Consider the following 18,294-nt stretch of genomic DNA (forward strand, 5'->3'; position numbering starts at 1 on the left):
AGTTGCCTAGGGACCACCACAGGTGTTTTGGTGCCTGGGGCTTAGCAGCGTGTGGGCTCTGTGCCTGCCGCAGCCCGCTGCCGCGTGGGCCCTGCCATTTCTAAGTGAGCATGTTTTTTGGCTCTATGAAACATTTTATTATTATTGTTGTTGTTGTTGTTGTTGTTGTTGTTGTTGTTGTTGTTGTTTTGGTGGTACTGGGGTTCCTGGAAGCCCTTCTACCTCCGGGCTATACTCCCAGACCTTTTTTTTTTAATACTTTTTATTTGGAAACAGGGTCTCTTAAGCCAGCGCAGCTGGCTTCGAACCTGCGCGATCCTCCTGTCTCCACCTCCCAAGCACGAGGATTACAAGCGTGCGCCACCACGCCTGGCAAAACATTTTATTTTTCATTTTTCATTTTTTGGTACTGGGGGTTGAACTCAGGGCATTGTGCCTCCAAGCTGCACCCCCAGCCCTATTTTTAATTTTGATTTTGAAACAGAGTCTTCTTACTAGGTTGATGAGAGTCTCACTACTTGCTGAGGCTGCCTCAAATTTGCGATCTTCCTGTGTCAGCCTCCCAAGTACTGGGATTACAGGTGTGCGGCCGCCATCGCCTGCCTGCTCGTGCACGCTTAGTGACACCGTTTGTGGCTCCGCTCGGGTGGGTCTGCTGGCACCTGGTGGGCAGAGATGAGTGCCACAGAGCACAGGACAGCTAGACATCATAGAGCCACCAGCCAAGTCACACTCAAGGTCGAGGGGCTCCTGGGCAGTAAAGGCCTGGAGGCGTCGCCCTGTGCAGGTGCCTTTCCCGGGCAGCCTTGTTGACAACAGACACCAGGCAGCCTTTCATATGCAGGAAGCCTCCCTGCTGCAGGGCCCTTCTGTTCCTCCTGACTGTTTGGACCCGTTCAGTTCGTGAGGCTGGGCAGAGCCTGGGCCCTCCCTGCACTCCTGGCCTGGCCTCCTGCCCCGTGTTTACCCGCCCACCCATCCTCTGCCGGCCCCCTCCCCCACCTGCTGCCCACCACCACCCACCCAAGTGTTCTCCATCATCCGTGCATGCCCCCTCCCCAGCCCGGCCTGCATCACGTGCAGAGTAGCCCAGCACTAGGCAGCGCACAGGTCAGGTCTTGTCCCCCGGAGCGGGTTGGTGGGGGCCGATGGAGTAACGGCGCGTCCGAGGACTGTTTCCCTTTCTTCTCACCCTGGGCTTCTCGCTGTTCACAGAACAAAGCGATTGCCACGCCCGTGCAGGGCGTCTGGGACATGCGGAACAAGCAGTTCCACACGGGCATCGAGATCAAGGTGTGGGCCATCGCCTGCTTCGCCCCCCAGCGCCAGTGCACCGAAGTCCATCTCAAGTGAGCCTGGGGATCGGAGGCCTCGGCCTGGCTGCCTGGAGGCTGGGGGAGGGGCAGGGTTGGCTGGTGGCAGGCCCTTCCCTGGTGCAGGCCAGGCGCGTCGGCCTCTTGTCTAGGGGAAGGGGGGCGGGTGGTGTGAACAGGTAGCACAGATCACAAGCCAAACACGACTGTCCGAGGAACACGTTTGAAGGTATAGACAGAGCCTGGCACAGTGAGTGTGCCCCATCTGTTGGGGAGACTGAAACAGGAGGATCTCTTGAGCCCAGGAGTTTTTTGTTTTATTGTGGTTCTGGGACGGAACCCAGGGCATTCCACCTCTGAACTACACCCCTCCCTCAGCTCAATTTCATTCTTTACTTTAGAGTCTCACTCGGTTGTGGAGGGCCTTAAGTAGCTGCGTCTGGCCGCAAACCTGCGACCCTCCTGTCTCAGCCTCCCAAGTACTGGGATTCCAAGCGTGCCCACCACGCCCGGCTGAGCCCAGGAGTTTGAGGTCAGCGTGGGCAACATAGGGAAAGCCCATCTCAGAAAAAGTAAAGGGCGCAAAGTCAGTGTCAGCAGCGTACCAGCCCCTTCGTGGGTGGAAAGGCTTTAGGACACACAGCGTTGATTTCTGGCTTTGGGACATCAAGAAACTTAAGTCTGATCTTCACGTCCGTGCTTTGGCTTCCTTAACCTCGTGCCCTTTGTTTGGGGCCCCTGGTTGGCACAAGTTCTTTGCCGCTTGCTGCGTGTCTTAGCGAAACGGGCCTTCTCCTGCAGGTCCTTCACGGAGCAGCTCCGAAAGATCTCAAGAGACGCTGGGATGCCCATCCAGGGCCAGCCATGCTTCTGTAAATACGCGCAGGGGGCCGACAGCGTGGAGCCCATGTTCCGGCACCTCAAGAACACGTACGCCGGCCTGCAGCTGGTGGTGGTCATCCTACCTGGCAAGACCCCCGTCTACGGTGAGCGCCTGGCGTCCACTAGCTCGTGAGCTGTGGCTGTCTCGGGAGGTGATCCTCCTGGTCCTTGCTGCGTCTGCGACACCAGGAGTGCTCCCTCTACCATGGCAGCCGGTGCTCAGGGTCATCTTTGTCACCTCCGGGCGGCACAGGCCGAGGCTGAGGTGGGCGTGGCTGCCCCCACACATCCCCACCATTCTGCCATCAGCCCCCCATCCTAGGCCCAGTGTGGCCTTTGTGCCATCTGCCCCATCTCAGAGTCTTTGGACGCTCCTCAGAGTCCTTCCTGCCCAAGGGCAGCTGCACTGGCCATGTGCTAAGCCTGTGGCCATGTGGAAGGGTCCCGCTCTCCACCAGGCAGTGCATGGTAGTGAGAGCGAGCAGCCAGGCCGTTCTGACGGGAAAGCCGTGTGCAGCAGGGACACACAGGGCCTGGCGGTGTCTCCAGCAGGACGCCCTGTCTAGTTCAGCCCATTAGAGCCATGTGGACGCTATCTTCTGTCTTCCAAGTCCAGCCTCCCAAAAAGAAGGAATAAGGAAGCCATTGGGGTTTCCAGGCATCCTGGGAGCTGCCATTTCAGAACTGCGGGGAGCTGGGACCAGCTGCTCCGTGAGGAGTCCAGGGACAGAGGGAGGGTGGGCCCAGAGCTCTTCGATGTCAGCTCTATGTCGGCCGGGGATTTTGAGGTGCCAGTGTGTATATTTTCACCCCAAGCAGTATTTGCTACGATGTAAGGTGTCATTCTGCTGAGGAATGCCAGGCCCTTGGGTCCAGCCAGGCGCCGCCTGGTTGAGTCGTTCAGATGGGCTTCTTCACCAGTTGGAGGACCGCGATGCGGGCGGCCAGCTCCCTTCCTCAGAGGGTGGGTCGGCGCTGGGTGCACGGCAGAGCCGAAGCCCAGGCCCCTCCTGGGGCCCGCTGCGGTGGACGAGCCGGAGCGCCCAGTGAGGCGCTGTGGCTCAGCACTGCACCGGCAGGGACAGCTGTTGCTGCAGCGCCAGCCAGGAAAGGGCGCGGCGGAGTCTGTGATGCGCGGCTGTGTGTCCACAGCGGAGGTCAAGCGTGTGGGGGACACGGTGCTGGGCATGGCCACGCAGTGCGTGCAGATGAAGAACGTGCAGAGAACCACGCCCCAGACCCTGTCCAACCTCTGCCTGAAGATCAACGTCAAGCTCGGCGGGGTCAACAACATCCTGCTGCCCCAGGGCAGGTAAGGCCGGCGTGCAGCGCTGCCCGGGGCCCCTGGACACGGGCCGCAGAGGCCAGCCCAGGGCCCTGGCAGACAGAGCTTGTGACTGCTCCCTGAGCAGGAAGGGGTGCGGGTGGAGGACGCCCCGGTTCTCCGGCTGGGCCTGGCGTGGGCTGAGTGTCATAGGTGCTGTTGTGGTGGTGCTGGCATGCCTCGGGCTGGGGCTGCCAGTGGAGCTGCGCCTCTGGAGTCTGGCATGATGCCCGGGCTGACAGGCCAGGGAGCAGTCGTCATGGCGACAGCCAGTGTGGCTATCTTGAGAAAGTGCAGTCGTCTCACCGTAGACGTCAGGCTGGATAGTGCTGCGTGGGGATGGGCTGGACGCGAGGAGGAGCCTGGGAAAACAGGAGCCTGGTGTCGGGAAGCGGGAGTCAGGATCCCTCTGCGTAGGTGGTGTTTAAAGCCAGAAGGCTGGACGAGCTCCCTGGAGGAAAGCAGAGCGGAATCCCCAGGCACTGGCGGAGTTGGAGACTGTGGGGCCCCACAGCAGACAGGAGGGCGGTCCCTGGGTGCAGAGGAGGCGTGTCCTGCGGGAGGCCTGACACCTGCTGTGGTTCTGGCTGGGTGGGAGTCCCTGGAGACTGGCAGAGGAGCCTAGGAGCCTCGTCACTGTGGTAGCGTGATGCCCGGGTGGGAGGCCTGGGTGGGGAGGGAGGCCCAGGCGCCATGGTTCTGCTTGTTGAAGGGCAGCCACAGGTGAGGAAGGGAGCCGCCACCGGCCGTACGTGTGGGGTCCTGATGGCAGCAACGGCACGGTCAGGGAATGCCACGCAGCCCCCACTGCTCCTCCCCGGCTCACCAGGGCGCCCCCAGCTCTCAGCCCAGGTTGTGTGCTCTCCGCCGGGCCAGTCTCCTCCTCACACATGGTGGTGGTGACAGCAACGGTGCAGGAGCATCCTGGCACCCGCACATTGCCATAGCAAGCCGCTGCCAAGATACCAGGCACCCAAAGGGTGCAGGGTGGAGGAGCTGAGCCTCCAGTGGGCTGGAACCTTGGTGGGGGTTGGGGAAAACTCGCCGCCCCCCCCCCATTTAAGCAGAACGCTCATGACATTGCTTCCCTCCTGCTCCCGGTGGGTGCAGCCACGGTGAGGGCAGCCGCACCTGGCACACTGGCATCTGCTGGGAGTCCTGCTCAGGCTACCTCCTGCGCCCCGGCACACCTGGCTCTGCTGTGTGGTGGGGGGGGGGCAGCAGTGAGCTCCGGGACACCTCGCATGAGTGCAGCGCCACCGTGAACGGAGGGACAGGGCTGCCAGCCAGGGTCCTGCGCCCATGACTCAGGCCTCACACAGAGTACTAGGCAGATCCTCCTGCCCTGGGGGGACCAAGTAAGAGGGCTGCCTGCCCACATCCCCGACTTCTTGTTCTGCATGGAGGAGGACCACGGTGAGGGCTGAGGATGTGCTGTGCCCCTGTAGCTGCCGTGTGAGCAGGCCGCCTGTGGAAGCCCGGGGAGCGGTGCTGGCACCTGTCACTCGTTCCCAGCAGGTTCTGGCCACAGGCCTGGGACACAGAAGTGCCAGCAGCCGGCCAGCCTTGTCCCGTCATACGTAAAGTCTTCTCACCTGTGCCTTCCGTGGCGTGGAGCGCCTCTGGAGTGGAACACAGGCACGGAAGTGGGGGTGGAGTGTCCCCCGCCCCAGCACTGCCCCTGGGCTAGCAGGTGCCCCGGTGAGGGGGAAGCATAGCATCCTGGGCAGGGCCCTGCGGCCTGCTGAGGCAGGCAGGTGGGGAGAATGTGCGCTGCCCGGAGGCTCCCGAGGCTGCGTGTCGGAGCCAGCCCTGGGGCCAGTCCCCCAACACTTGGTGGCAGAAATGCCCTTGCCTGCCCCTTAGTTATCTCCATGACAGTCCAGCCCAGCCTTCAGGGAGAGCAGATGTTTCAAGTCACCAAACCACAGGAAGGGGCAGAACAGAGCCCCTTCTGATGACCGCGCTGGCCAGCCTCGGGTGGCTGGAAGGACAGCCGCATGGGACGGCCCTGGTGCCACTGTGCGCTGGGCAGGCGCGAGCTCGGAGCCACGGCGGCACTGCGGGAGACTAGACGGCCCCTCGCTGTAGCGGGTGCCGTCGGCGCTTCGGAGCTCTCCTCTGGAGTGCGTGGTGATGGGGACCCAGGGGTGCTGCTGCCACCCAGAGTGCGCGCGTGCGTGTGTGTGCGTGTGCATGCGTGTGCGCACACTGCTGGGGATGGAATTCAGGGCTTGCTCATGCCTCACTACATGCTGCCACTGAGCTACATCCCAGCCAAGCCATGAGATGTTTTTGATTTTGTTTTTAATTTTCAAGTACATACAAAGGGCGACTATATAAAGATGGCCCCTCCTGCGTCTGACCCGTGGCCCAGCAGCCATCACTGTCTGGCCACGCTCCTCTCGGGCACACTCCGCCATCCTCCCCTCACTACCCCATTATTGGAATGCATGGCAGCCCTCACGTTATCTTTGAGATGTCTTGTATGTATCTTTAGGGGTAAAGATTTTGTCCAAAACATGGCCACCCTTCCCTTACCACCCAGGAAGGAACGGTGGTCACCACTGTCATTGCGGTGCGGGCCAGGTCCCGGCCGCAGCCACTAAAGCCCATTCCCCCTGCAGGCCTCCTGTGTTCCAGCAGCCCGTTATCTTCCTGGGAGCCGACGTCACTCACCCACCCGCCGGGGACGGGAAGAAGCCTTCGATCGCCGCCGTGAGTGTCAGCGCCTCCCTGGGGCCGGTGTTGACCAGCTCCTGGGGACCTGGGCCACCCACGGTGCCCTGGTCTTTTAGCAGTGATGTGCTGGGGTTTCTTCCTGGAAGGAATGGGGTTTGCTCACCTGCTCATTGTGTGAGATCGAGGTCTAATGGCAAAAAAGGTGGCTGGAGGGGACACTGAGTGGGGCCTACATGAGTGAGCACTGTCCCCGGCTACCACCTGGGCTGTCTGCCATGGCTCCCAGCGTGCTTGGGGGTGTGGAGCACCACCTGCCCTCCTGCACCAGGGTTGGGCCTCAGCTTAGCAGCTGCAGGATTATCCTCTGAAAATATGGCATCACCGGTACAGCCGCCTCTTATTTGAAAGGACTGAGGGAACCATGCACTCCGGGTAGCAAGGCTCTGAGCATTGGAATGGACAGGACAAAGGGTGTCCCTTCAGAGAGGTCTTGACCCAGCAGAGTCCTGAGGCCGGCTGGCTTGAGCCGATGAAGGATGCGCCAGCCCACCCATCGCTTGTGGAGTGCTAGAGTGCTGGGCAGGAACCAGGACCCCAGGGCCCTGTGGCCTCCGACATCCCCACAGGCACAGCCTCAGACTCCCTGAAGCCCAGAGCCTCTAGCTGCCTTCTGCCGGCCTCTGGGCAGTTAGTCTTCACCTTCCTGAGCTTTCCTTTTGTGAAAGAACGTCGTCGAGCCCTGGCACGCTGTGGGTGCTAAGGTCGGCCTTGCCGAGTCTGGAGGGAGGCAGACGCGCTGCCCTGAGTGGACAAAGGCCATGGTGTTTGTTGTGCACGTGTGTACAAGCACGCGTGGCGAGCTTAGGTTTTGTCCAGGGCCCGTGGCTTGTATGAAATCAGCATCGTGGAATGCAGGTGTTTCTTGCCCGGCCGTGGTCCTGGCCCACACTCCCTGTGTGGATGGCATTTCTCACTGGGCTGAGGTTTCTCAGCGCCTGGAGCTTCTCATTGGCGCAGAGCAGCAGGCAGGTCACCTCAGCTCGGGGGCTCCGCGGGGGCCCCGGGGGCCAGCTGGACCCCACACAGGGCTCTTGCTGCCTCACCTGGTCTCTGTTAGAGTTGTTTTTTCTGGAAAACATGTAGTGTTGAATCCTATCCCTGAGTTTTGGAGTCTTAGAATTTGTTTTTACATTTTCAAGAAAAGAGAGATCTGTGTTTGGTCCTGATCCCTTCAATTCTGAATCAATAGGAACAAATTTCTGTTATTCCAACTCAAAACATTTCAGGGCCTATTTATTTTCACTTGGTTTGAGAGAAAAACCGTAGCTCCAGGCAGGACAGAGGCAAGGAGCTGGGAAAGCAGCTGCGGAAGGCTGCTCCGTGTGGCCTCCTGGGCCCAGCCTCCCCGCTCGGCCGCGTACAGGCCCTCGGAGCAGCTGGTTGCCTGTCTTTAAGTCCCTCAGCCCCCGATCACAGGACCCTGCACACCACGTGCTCCTCCACCCAGCACCACTTTCTGGGTGGCGCCTCTGTGCTGGCTCGGTGCCTCTGGGCCTTTCCTCCCCTCCCGGGGTGCTGTGTGTTGACACGTCAGAGGGTGGGACAGGAGGTTGGCCTAGGGACTCGGGGACACTCCCTGTGCTGTTTCCTTGCACAGATCAGCTCAGCCCCATTGAGCACAGGCCGAGCACGGCCGGTGGCCCTGTGCAGGGCTGCCTCGGGCGGGCTCTTGTTCTTTAGACGCCTCTGCCCACCTGCGGGCCGCTCTCCGGCCCGTGCGGGCACAGGGAGGCCCCAGGAAGCCTGGCAGAGGGCTCATAGCGTGTCCCGCAGGTCGTGGGCAGCATGGACGCACACCCAAACCGCTACTGTGCCACCGTGCGCGTGCAGCAGCACCGGCAGGAGATCATCCAGGACCTGGCCGCCATGGTGCGGGAGCTCCTCATCCAGTTCTACAAGTCCACGCGCTTCAAGCCCACGCGCATCATCTTCTACCGCGACGGCGTCTCCGAGGGCCAGTTCCAGCAGGTGGGCTCGCCGTCCTCGTGCCCGCCGGCCCCGTGTGTCCTGCTTGTGCCGCGGGCACCTCCCGGCACCCTGGTGCGAGGGTGGAGTGCTCTCTGCCCAAGGTTGACCTGGTCATGGTGCGGGAGGCAGGGCAGGGGGCCACTGCAGGGCATGGGGTGGTCAGGACCCCGGCCCTGGCTGGGCAGGACAAAGGAGGAGGAGATTTGGGTGTGTGATTGGGTGCAGAAGACACGGGAGCCAGGATCGCCACCAGAGGTGGGCTCAGCCATACCGCATGCTGCCCAGTGCCCCTGGAAGTGTGGGCCTGGCCTCGGGGGCTGTGGAGAGCCATCCGGGTGCGAGGTCTTTGCAGGACGGGAGTCTGTCGCATCTAGCAGGCCTCTGTCTGCAGTGTGAGGGGTGCCCACAGGGGCGGCTTGAGAACTGCATTGGGAGAGGATGGCGCTCTTTGAAGACGGCGTCCACAGCCCCAGCATGGTGAGGGCAGCTGTGTATGGGTCCAAAAGCCCAGGAGGAGAGCCGCCCAGGCAGGGGCGAGGGCCCCCGGCAGGAGGGTTGTGGCTGGCGCCATCTCTGCTGCCCGCCCTCCACTCCTGCAGATGCTTTGATGGGAGGTGGTAGCAGCTGAGCAGGAGTGAGGAGTGGGGCCACACGTGCTGCTGAAGGAGACCCCCTGGGAAGTCTTCGCTAGCTGCCCTGGTACAATTTAGTAGGCCCCAGGGGCTTAGGAACCCGCCACCTTGATCACCAGCTGATCCCACATGGTGGCTCGCGCACTGGCCTTCCTGCTCCACGGCAGGAGAAGCGTCTTGTTCTCCTGAGGCCGCGGTCCCCTGGGAGGAGAACAGAACCTGCTCCTTGACCCAGTGGCCTTTCCTGGCCAGGGCCGGCGGTTCTGAGCTTCTGCAGGGCCTGGGCCAGGAGCTTGTGCAGTGTGCCCTCATGACCCAGAGTCCCGTGTGGACTCCCCAGCTGAGAGAATCCTCCCTTCCCCGAGGCCCCAGCCCTGCCCCCCGGGGCACAGTCCTCCCTGCACTGGTAGAGAGGAGGGCTCTGTCTGTCTTTTTTTGTGTGTGAGTGTGTGTGGTACTGGGGGTGGAACCCAGGGGCTTTTCTACCTCCAGGCTATGCTCCCAGACCAATTTTATAATTTATTTGGAAGCAAGGTCTCACTAAGTTGCTGAGAGCCTCACTAAGTAGCTGAGGCTGGCTTCAAACCTGTACCATCCTCCTGTCTCAGCCTCCCAAGTGCGGGGATGACAAGCCTGCGCCACCACGCCCGGCTGTCTGCCTTTTGTGCCTCTTAGCACCCGGGGAACACTCGGTGTCTTCCAGACTCCTCACAATTAAGCTTTTTGCATCCCAAACTCAAGATGTGGTGTCGACGCATTGTAAGATTGGTCGGGGCCACTGGGAAGTGTTAGTGCAGCCAGGCTGGCCGTGCAGCCTGGGCTGCTCCGGAGGCTAGGGCAGGAGGGTCATTGAGCCAGCCTGGAGCCAGCGAGACCTTGTCCCAACACAGCAACTAAAGGCTCAAGTACCCCAGATTTTTATGCACAAAGTTTCTCCCACAGCCCCCTCAATCTGCCGTGCCACCCTCAAGGCAGGACAGTCACAAGTTGATGGACGGGGGTAGAGTGTGGTTTCCCAGAGACCCATGTGGCTGTTGGTGGCAAAGCTCAACTTGAACTCAGCCCCCCCCCCCTCCTGCTCATTAGAAAAAACAAAGGAGGCTGGGCGTGGTGGTGCACGCTCGTAATGTGGGAGACTGTGATCAGAGGATCGCAGGTTCAAAGCCAGCCCTGGCAACTTAGATCTCAGCAACTTAGCAAGACCTTATTTCCAAATTTTAAAAGGGCAGGAGGCGTAGTTCAATGGTAGAATGCCCTTGGGTTTAACTCCCACCGCACGAAAAAAGGAAAGAAAGAAAAAGAACAAGCTCAGTGAGTGGCTAGGTAACGCCTGCAAGTCTCCCAGTGACTCAGCTCCCTGCAGAACGTGGGTGCCGTTTACTAAGCATCGAGAACATTCTAGATGCTGTGCTGTGCATTTTCTAATTTAAACCATCCAACTGTGGACCCTGGGTCTCTCAACTCCGTGATAAAAATGAAAATGCAAGCTCAGGTGATCGCACAAAGATGTGGTAGCGCACACTTGTAATCCCAGTGCTTCAGAGGCCGAGACAGGAGGAGTGCAGGCTTGAGGCCAGCCTCAGCAACTTATGAGACCCTACTTAAAAATAAAAAAACAGGTTTGGGGGTACAGCTCAGAGCTAGAATGCCCCTGGGTCCACCCACCAGCCCTGAAAACAAGACAAGATGGCAGCCCCATGTGCAGGGGCGCGCTGGTAGGCCAGATGGCTTACCTGCACACGTTTGTTCAGACACTCGCGGTTGGGTCTCAAGAGGCCTTACAAGCAGCCTGAGTCCATCTCCCTCCCGCCCCCAGGTCCTCCACCACGAGCTGCTGGCCATCCGGGAGGCCTGCATCAAGCTGGAGAAGGACTACCAGCCCGGGATCACCTTCATCGTGGTGCAGAAGAGGCACCACACGCGGCTCTTCTGCACTGACAAGAACGAGCGGGTGAGCTGGCGGCGCGCGCAGGTGGCGGGGCCAAGGGCTGCCTCCCCTCGGCCCGGTGCCTCGAGACACGCTCGCGAGCACCAGGACTGCGGGCCGGGTTCTGGGGAGACTCCTCCAAGGGTGTCGGGGACCAGCCTCAGACATCGCGTGGGGCTCTCATTGCTTTGAGAGAATCTCGTAAATCTCGTGGATGGGACAGGTCTAGGCGCGAGATCTCGATTATGTGATAAATACCAAGAGAGACTCCAAGGAAGAGCCAGTTAGAGGCCCTGGCAGTGCCCGGGATAGTCGCGAGGACGCGGTGGCTGGGCCTTCTGGGAGGTGTGTGGGACCGTGGAAGGCGTACTGACAGCTGAGCATCTCCACGGGCAGATGGGCTCCTGGGGCGGCAAGTCGCCTCCGGACCCTACCAGGACATCGTGACCTACAGCAGCTGCCTAAGAAAGAGGTAGGCAGGGGGGTGAGGCCCCAGCCTGGGAGCCACGGACAGCCAGCCGGTCACAGTAGGGCAAGACAGTGCAGGTTAGGATCCACTCGGTAGCTTGGCGCAGCGGCACACACCTATGATTTAGTGCCTAGGAGGCTGAGACCAGAGGATTGTAGGTTCTAGGCCAGCCCAGGGCCATTTACTGAGGCCCCGTTAAAATCAAAGCTAAGTGTGACAGCATACACGCCCAGTACATGGGAGACGGAAATAGGAGGATTGCAGGTTCACGGCCACCTTCAGCAACTTAGGCCCTATTTCAAAATGATAAATAAAATAGGGCTGGGGTAGGGCCAGGCATGGTGGCGCACGCTTGTATCCCAGCATTCGGGAGGCCGAGACAGGAAGATCGCGGTTCGTGGACAGTCTCAGCTAGTTAGTGAGGCCCTCTGCAACTCAGTGAGACCCGGTTTCAAAATAAAGAATAAAAAATAGGGCTGGGGGTGTAGCTTGGAGGTAGAATGGCCCTGGGTTCCATCCCCAGTACCGCGAAGAATAAAAATTTAAAAAAAAAAAAAAGTGTAATAGGGATTAGCTAAGGGGTAGAATGTCCTTGGGTTCCATCCCCAGTAGCAGGAAGAAAAGAGTGAGAGCCGAGGATTAGAAGAGTGGGGGGCATGCAGTGGTTGGAGGGACCCCGCCTGTAAGCAGCTGAGGCCAGGACAGGTTAGGAAGCTGCCTCCGCCGGGACAGAGGAAGTCTCCGGAGATTTCCAAACCTCGCTCTGTGTAAACCATATGATTTGATCATTACACAACTAAATTCTAAATCAGCAGTAGGAACGCAATTTAAGAACTCTTGGAACTTTCAGCTCACTGCTAAGTAGCTCATACATTAAGCACGTAATGAGAATAGAAATGAACAAAACCAGAAAACTCCCTATCAGACCTCGTGCGGTGCAGCTGACACAATGCAGGCTACAGACTGAGGCACGTTTGCTGTAAAACGACGCCGAGGAGGGCAGCAAGCCCAGACAGGACGGACGGAGGGCAGCAAGTCCAGACGGCAGGCTCAGGAGCTCCCGAGGCCGGGGCCGCCTCCCCAGCCTCTGCTGCCAGGAGGCGGCTGAGCGCAAGGGAGCTTGCCTGGCCAGCTTCCCTACCAGAGCGGAAGTACTCAATTAGAAAACGAGGAAGCGCGCCAGGTGTGGTGGCGCACACTTGTGATCCCAGTACTTGGGAGGCTGAGACAGGAGCGTCGCAGGTTCGAGGATGGCCTCAACCAGGAGCTAGACGACTCCCATCAACCTCGTGAGACCCTGTTTCAAAATAATAAAATAGGGCTAGGGATGTAGCTCAGAGAGAAGGCCCCTGAGTTCAATCCCCAGCACCACAGAAGAGGAAGGAAGGGAGGAAATGAGTGGAGATTGAAGTCAGACCCTTCCACCTGTTTTCTCAGAAGACAGACGTAGCAGGCCTCCACGAGGAGCAGCAGAGGACAGGGCCCCAATGCTGGGAGCAGGAGGGGCCGAGCGCTCGGGACACACGTGGACCGGGGCGTCATTAGCAACGCTAGGCCAGCAAATGTGGGAACTTGTGAGAAAGAGAATACAGACTGATGTGTGTGGCATCATGTAGACGTCTGCGATCAGCTCGAGAGGATCACCCACTGATCGTCCTCAAAGCCCCACATCCCAGGAGGGAGCAGGCCCCGAGAGCTTCACAGGCAAGCTGCCCCACACCTTCAGCGATATGGAATCTAAGGGTGTGGCAGAGACAGGAAGCGGGGCGCGGCGTCGCACATCTTGTAAGTGTGGTCCAGAGACTCCTGCAGGCAGAGCTGGGTCGAGTCCAGCCCTGCACGTACGGCGGCTGGGCTGACAGCTATCACTGCGCCTCCTCCGCACCCCGGGCCAGGACCTCTGGAGCCTGAGCCGTGTGAACCGACACCAGTGCTTGGCCCTGTGCTGGTGCAGAGCGCCCCTGCAGCAAGGAGGAAGCAGCGTGCGCAGTGGCTGGGAGTACAGGCCGACAGCCAACTTGGAATGGGACTTGGCAGCTGTGGTACCTATCCTGGAGGAATCCACATCGCAGAGTAGGAGGAGATGGATATAGTAGAATCATTTATTGCAGTATCATTTATAATAGAAAAAAGTAAAAAAATACCTAACTTTCCACCAAGAAAAGATTGTGCTGTTCCTGTACTTAGCATTCTGTACAGCAAAGGAAAGTTAACATACTGTATCAAATAGATATTTCTCTCTTTTTTTTTTTTTTTTGGTGGTACTGGGGTTCCTGGAAGCCCTTCTACCTCTGGGCTACATTCCCAGACCTATTTTATATTTTGAAACAAGTCTCGTAAGCCAGCGCGGCTGGAATCGAACCTGCGCGATCCTCCTGTCTCCGCCTCCCAAGCGCGGGGATTTCAAGCGTGTGCCACCACGCCCGGCTCAAATAGATATTTCTTAGAATTACAATATTAGGCAAAAGCAAGTAGCAGAATATGTACATGTGATGCAAGTATATCATTCGTGTGTGTGGTGTGTGTGTGTGTGTGTGTGGTGTGTGGGTGTGGGTGTGGGGGGGGGATTGAAACCAGGGGCATGGTCTTGATACATTTCCCAGGCTGGCGTCAAACCTGCAATCCCCCTACCTCAGCTTGAGTAGCTGGGGTTACAGGTGTGCCCAAATATTTTACTTCTCAAAAAACGGAAGGTTAGCTGGGCGCCGTGGTGCATGCCTCTGGTCCCAGTATTTGAATAGCTGAGACAGGCAGTAGGATCACGGGTCTGAGGCCAGCCTCAGCAACTTAGACTCTGTTTCAAAATGAAATTATTTAAAAGGGGAGCTGAGTACATAGCTCAGAAGCACATGCCCCTGGGTTCCATCACCAGTACCACAAACAAAACAAAACAGAAAAAACTCTTGTTTAAAAAAAAAAAATCGGTGAGAAGTAAATTTAAATTGGCAAGATATGAACAAGGGGGTATACTAGGATTCACCTTTTTGTCTGTATGTCTGAAACATTTTGCAGCTGAAATCCCACAAAGCGCGGCAGGGTAGTGCACACCTGCAATCCCAGTATATATATGGAAGGCTCAGACAGGAGGATCCCGGTTTGAGGCCAGCCTCAGCAATTTAGCAAGGCCCTCCGCAGCTTAGCAAGACCTTGCTTCCAAATAAAAAATAAAACAGGGCTGGGTTTTATTTTATTAGAGGTAAAATGCCCCTGGGTTCAACCCCCGCGCCACACAAACACACATGCACACGTATGCACACACACACACATACACAAGTGTATATGCACACGCCAGTGTTTTTCCTCTTGTCTCAGCCTCCCAAGTATTGCCATTAATGTACCACCACACTTGAGTGGCCCCACCACACGTGTAAAAAATCGTACTTAAGTTGTTGAGCAACTGTGCCTAACTACCCCCATACCCCTGCTTCTGGACACTCTTTTTTTGTTTTGTTTTGTTTTAAGTACTAGGGTTGAAATCAGGGGTCTTCTACCTCCAAGCTACACCCCCAGCCCTATTTTTTCATTCTTCATTTTGAAACAAAGCTCACTAAGTAGCTGGGCTGGCCGCTCCTGTCTCAGCCTCCCAAGCACTGGGATTGCAAGTGTGCGCCACCTCGCCTGGCATCTGGATGCTCTCTGAAGCCGCTCTGCTCTCGCTTGGGTGGTGGGAGACGAGGCCGCGCCGCGCCGAGGGAAGCCCTGGCAGGTCTCTGCTGGGCCCCGCCCTGAACACCTGTCCCGCGGCAGCCTACGGAAGGTCCACCGCCCAGCGTTCCTTAGATGGTGTGTTTCTGACCATTTCCATCTTGACCTCACATTAAAATAGCAATAATAAAGAATTCTTAAATTATTAAAGCAAATTCTTCAGCAAAGACTGCACATAACTTGTACGTCTTTCTGAGATGGGGACAGAGGGGACAGGAGCCGCCCAAATAGAGCCGCTCCTGTTGTTAGTACTTACTAGACTTGGGGTTGGGACTGGGGCTCGAAGCCAGGGGTATTTCACTCTTGAACCAAACCCCAGCCCTATTTTATTTCTATTTTGAGACAGGGTCTTACTAAGTTGCTGAGGCTGGCCTAGAACCTGCGATCCTCCTGCCCCGCCTCCCGTGTGCTGGGGTTGCAGTGTGCACCACTCCCGGCTCCTGTTAGATTCTCGCACTCCCCATGCAGCAGAGGGCACTGAGCTCCCGAGAGCTTTGCCACGGGCACGCTGGCTGGGCAGGTGGCGTGGGCACCCCTGCAGCTGCTCACCCTGTCCCCTTGGCCACAGGTTGGGAAGAGCGGGAACATCCCAGCAGGCACGACCGTGGACACGAAGATCACCCACCCGACTGAGTTCGACTTTTACCTGTGTAGTCACGCTGGAATCCAGGTAGGGACGCGGGCGGGGTGAGGGTCCCTCTGGACAGTCGAACACGTCTGCAGCGACACCCACACATCCAGCAAACTCTCAAGCTCTGGCCGGTGCCAGCCATACCCAGCTCCCACTCGGCCGGGACCAAGGGGGCCACAGACTGTTAGACACTGCGGACACAGGCGCTGCCGGGGCGTGGGTGGACGGTGGGAGCAGTGGGGTCTTGCTGGGAGAGCCCACTGTGGACGAGGTAAGGCCAGGCCGAAGGAGCAGCGTTGCCTAGGACGAGCCCAGGTGGGGAGGAGGGGCAGGTGGGCGAGGCAGAGGCCTGAGTGGTCCCGGCCACTGGGCAGCGCTGTGGTCGGGGTGCGCAGAGGGTGGCTACGGCTGCTCGGCCTCATTCACCCCTGTACGCGCCCATGGGCGAGTGCGGGGCCACACTCGGGCTCCCTGTGCCCAGGGCTTTGGGGATGGCCACCAAACCGCCATGTCCACCTGGGGCAGATCTACGCCCTTGTGGCCCACGTTCTGACTGCAGCCCTTGGGGACACCAAGCTCGGTTGGTCTCCATGTTCTGGGGGTGTTTTTAGAAGGGAAGGAAAGGCGCTAGTGGCAGAGGCGGAGGTTGGGAGCCTCTTCCTGCTAGTCTCACCTGCCCGGGCCTCCTCCTGGCTGGGGCTGGCAGCTGCTCCGTGAGCCTCCCTCCTGGGGTCCTCGCCTCTGGGGCCTCTGCGGCTCTCTCTCTGCCCAGAACATTCCAGCAGAGGAGCGTCTGGTTGGCTGGCCGGCTGTCGGCTAAGTGGCCCGGGGTGAGCGCTGCTGCCGCCCTGCCCAGCACTGACCGCCCTCGGCCCCTGTGGCGGCCACAGGTCGCACGGCCAGCAGGGAGGTGCAGCAGCGCTCCGCGCCACCAGCTGCCAGGGCTGTGAAGGGAGGCGGGCGGAGCCAGGAGGGGGGTCTGCAGAATCACTACGGTGGACACAGGGTGGACTGAACAGCTCTTTCCATCTCAAAAGGCTCCAGGTGACAAACCTGTGGAAGTAGTGCTCAGACTCGTCTGTAAATGCTGTTTTCAGCCGGGCGTGGTGGCCACGCTTGTCATCCCAGCATTCGGGAGGCTGAAACTGGAGGATGGCGGTTTGCGGACAGCCTCAGCTACCTAGGCCCTCAGCAACTTAGTGAGACCCTGTTTCAAAAGACTAAAAATAGGGCAGGGGATGTGGCTCGGAGGTCAAATGCCCCTGGGTTCCATCCCTGCACCTGCAATAAATATATAAGTAAGTAAATAAATAAATAATTAATTAAATGCTATTTTCAAGCTGGGCGGTGTAATCCCAGTACTTGGGAGGCTGAGACAGGAGGATAGGTGTTTGTGGACATCCTCGGCTACTTAGTAAGGCCCTCTGCAACTTAGTGAGACTTGGTTTCAAAATAAAGAATAAAAAATTGGTCTGGGGATGTAGCTTGAAGGTAGAATGCTCCTGGGTTTCATCCCCAGGACCACAAAAACAAATAAAATGATATTTTCGGCCAGGCATGGTGGCATATGCTTATAATCCCAGTACTTGGGAGGCTGAGACAGGAAGATAGCGGGTTCGCAGCCAGCCTCAGTCACTGTGAGGCCTTATTTCAAAAATAATGGCTGGGTATGTGGTGCTCGCGTATTATCTCAGTGCTTGGAGTCTGAGACTGGAGGATCGCGGGTTTGTGGCCAACCTCAGCTACTTAGGCCCTCTACAACTTAGACCCTGTTTCGAAATAAGTAAAAAATAGGGCAGAGTGTAGTTCAGATATATAGAATTCCCTTAGGTTCAACCCCCAATACCGCAGAAAAAGGGGGAGCGGGGGCACAGCTCAGAAGAAGCATGCCCCTGGTTCCAGTCTCCAGTACCACCAAACAATAGTAACGTGGTATAAGTCTCTGTGTCACGAAGCATTCTTCCATGGTGTTCCCAGACTTCTCAGCGAGTCTGACCCTCTGACCCACTTTCAGGGAACAAGCAGGCCTTCGCACTACCACGTCCTTTGGGACGACAATCGCTTCTCCTCTGACGAGCTGCAGATCCTAACGTACCAGCTGTGTCACACCTACGTGCGCTGCACGCGCTCCGTGTCCATACCGGCGCCCGCATACTACGCACACCTGGTGGCCTTCCGAGCCAGGTACCACCTGGTGGATAAAGAACACGACAGGTGGGTGCCCGGCCGGAGGTACGGGGGCTGTGCCTGGTGGGCATGGCGCTGCTCTCCCAGCACAGGCATGGAGTCAGCCGCAGGGGCAGCCCGAATACCCGCGGAGCCGCCCCGCTGCCAGCTGCCGGTGCGTCCCCACTCGTCCCTCACTCTCCACCCTCCCTCTTCCCGCAGTGCTGAAGGAAGCCATACCTCTGGGCAGAGCAATGGACGAGACCACCAGGCGCTGGCCAAGGCGGTCCAGGTCCATCAGGACACGCTGCGCACCATGTACTTTGCTTGACGTGTTCTCGTGTTTAGCGATGTGTACCATGTTGGATTCACATGAGACCAGCTGCACTCAGACCAACAGACGCCCAGCCCTTCCCCCATGACCCGGCATCGGACGAGAGACGCCATTGGTTTCGCCAGATTCTCCATTTTCCAGGATGCCTTCCGTCCCAGATTCCACACTCGGATTTGAACTGCAGACCTGTATGAGACCCCA

At 58.4% G+C, this 18,294-nt stretch overlaps 1 protein-coding gene across 3 annotated transcripts in view; it reads left to right on the forward strand.

Annotated features, from left to right (window-relative positions):
• Positions 1–18,090, forward strand: part of AGO2 (argonaute RISC catalytic component 2) — a gene marked incomplete at both ends in the record, with an annotated part of 94,612 nt that extends 76,522 nt beyond the window's left edge. For 2 of the 3 annotated variants that reach the window (XM_080694703.1, XM_080694705.1), the window contains 9 exons: positions 1,216–1,349; positions 2,115–2,299; positions 3,348–3,507; positions 6,147–6,237; positions 8,035–8,229; positions 10,678–10,812; positions 15,531–15,632; positions 17,608–17,807; positions 17,982–18,090. In XM_080694703.1, coding sequence (XP_080550829.1) covers positions 1,216–1,349; positions 2,115–2,299; positions 3,348–3,507; positions 6,147–6,237; positions 8,035–8,229; positions 10,678–10,812; positions 15,531–15,632; positions 17,608–17,807; positions 17,982–18,090 — 1,311 coding nt within the window. The remainder of the gene's footprint in view (positions 1–1,215; positions 1,350–2,114; positions 2,300–3,347; positions 3,508–6,146; positions 6,238–8,034; positions 8,230–10,677; positions 10,813–15,530; positions 15,633–17,607; positions 17,808–17,981) is intronic. The other variant, XM_080694704.1, reaches the window with a different exon arrangement.
• Positions 18,091–18,294: the final 204 nt, after the last annotated feature.

Source organism: Muscardinus avellanarius (assembly GCF_963383645.1).
Source record: "Muscardinus avellanarius genome assembly, chromosome: 4".
Classification (NCBI taxonomy): domain Eukaryota; kingdom Metazoa; phylum Chordata; class Mammalia; order Rodentia; family Gliridae; genus Muscardinus; species Muscardinus avellanarius.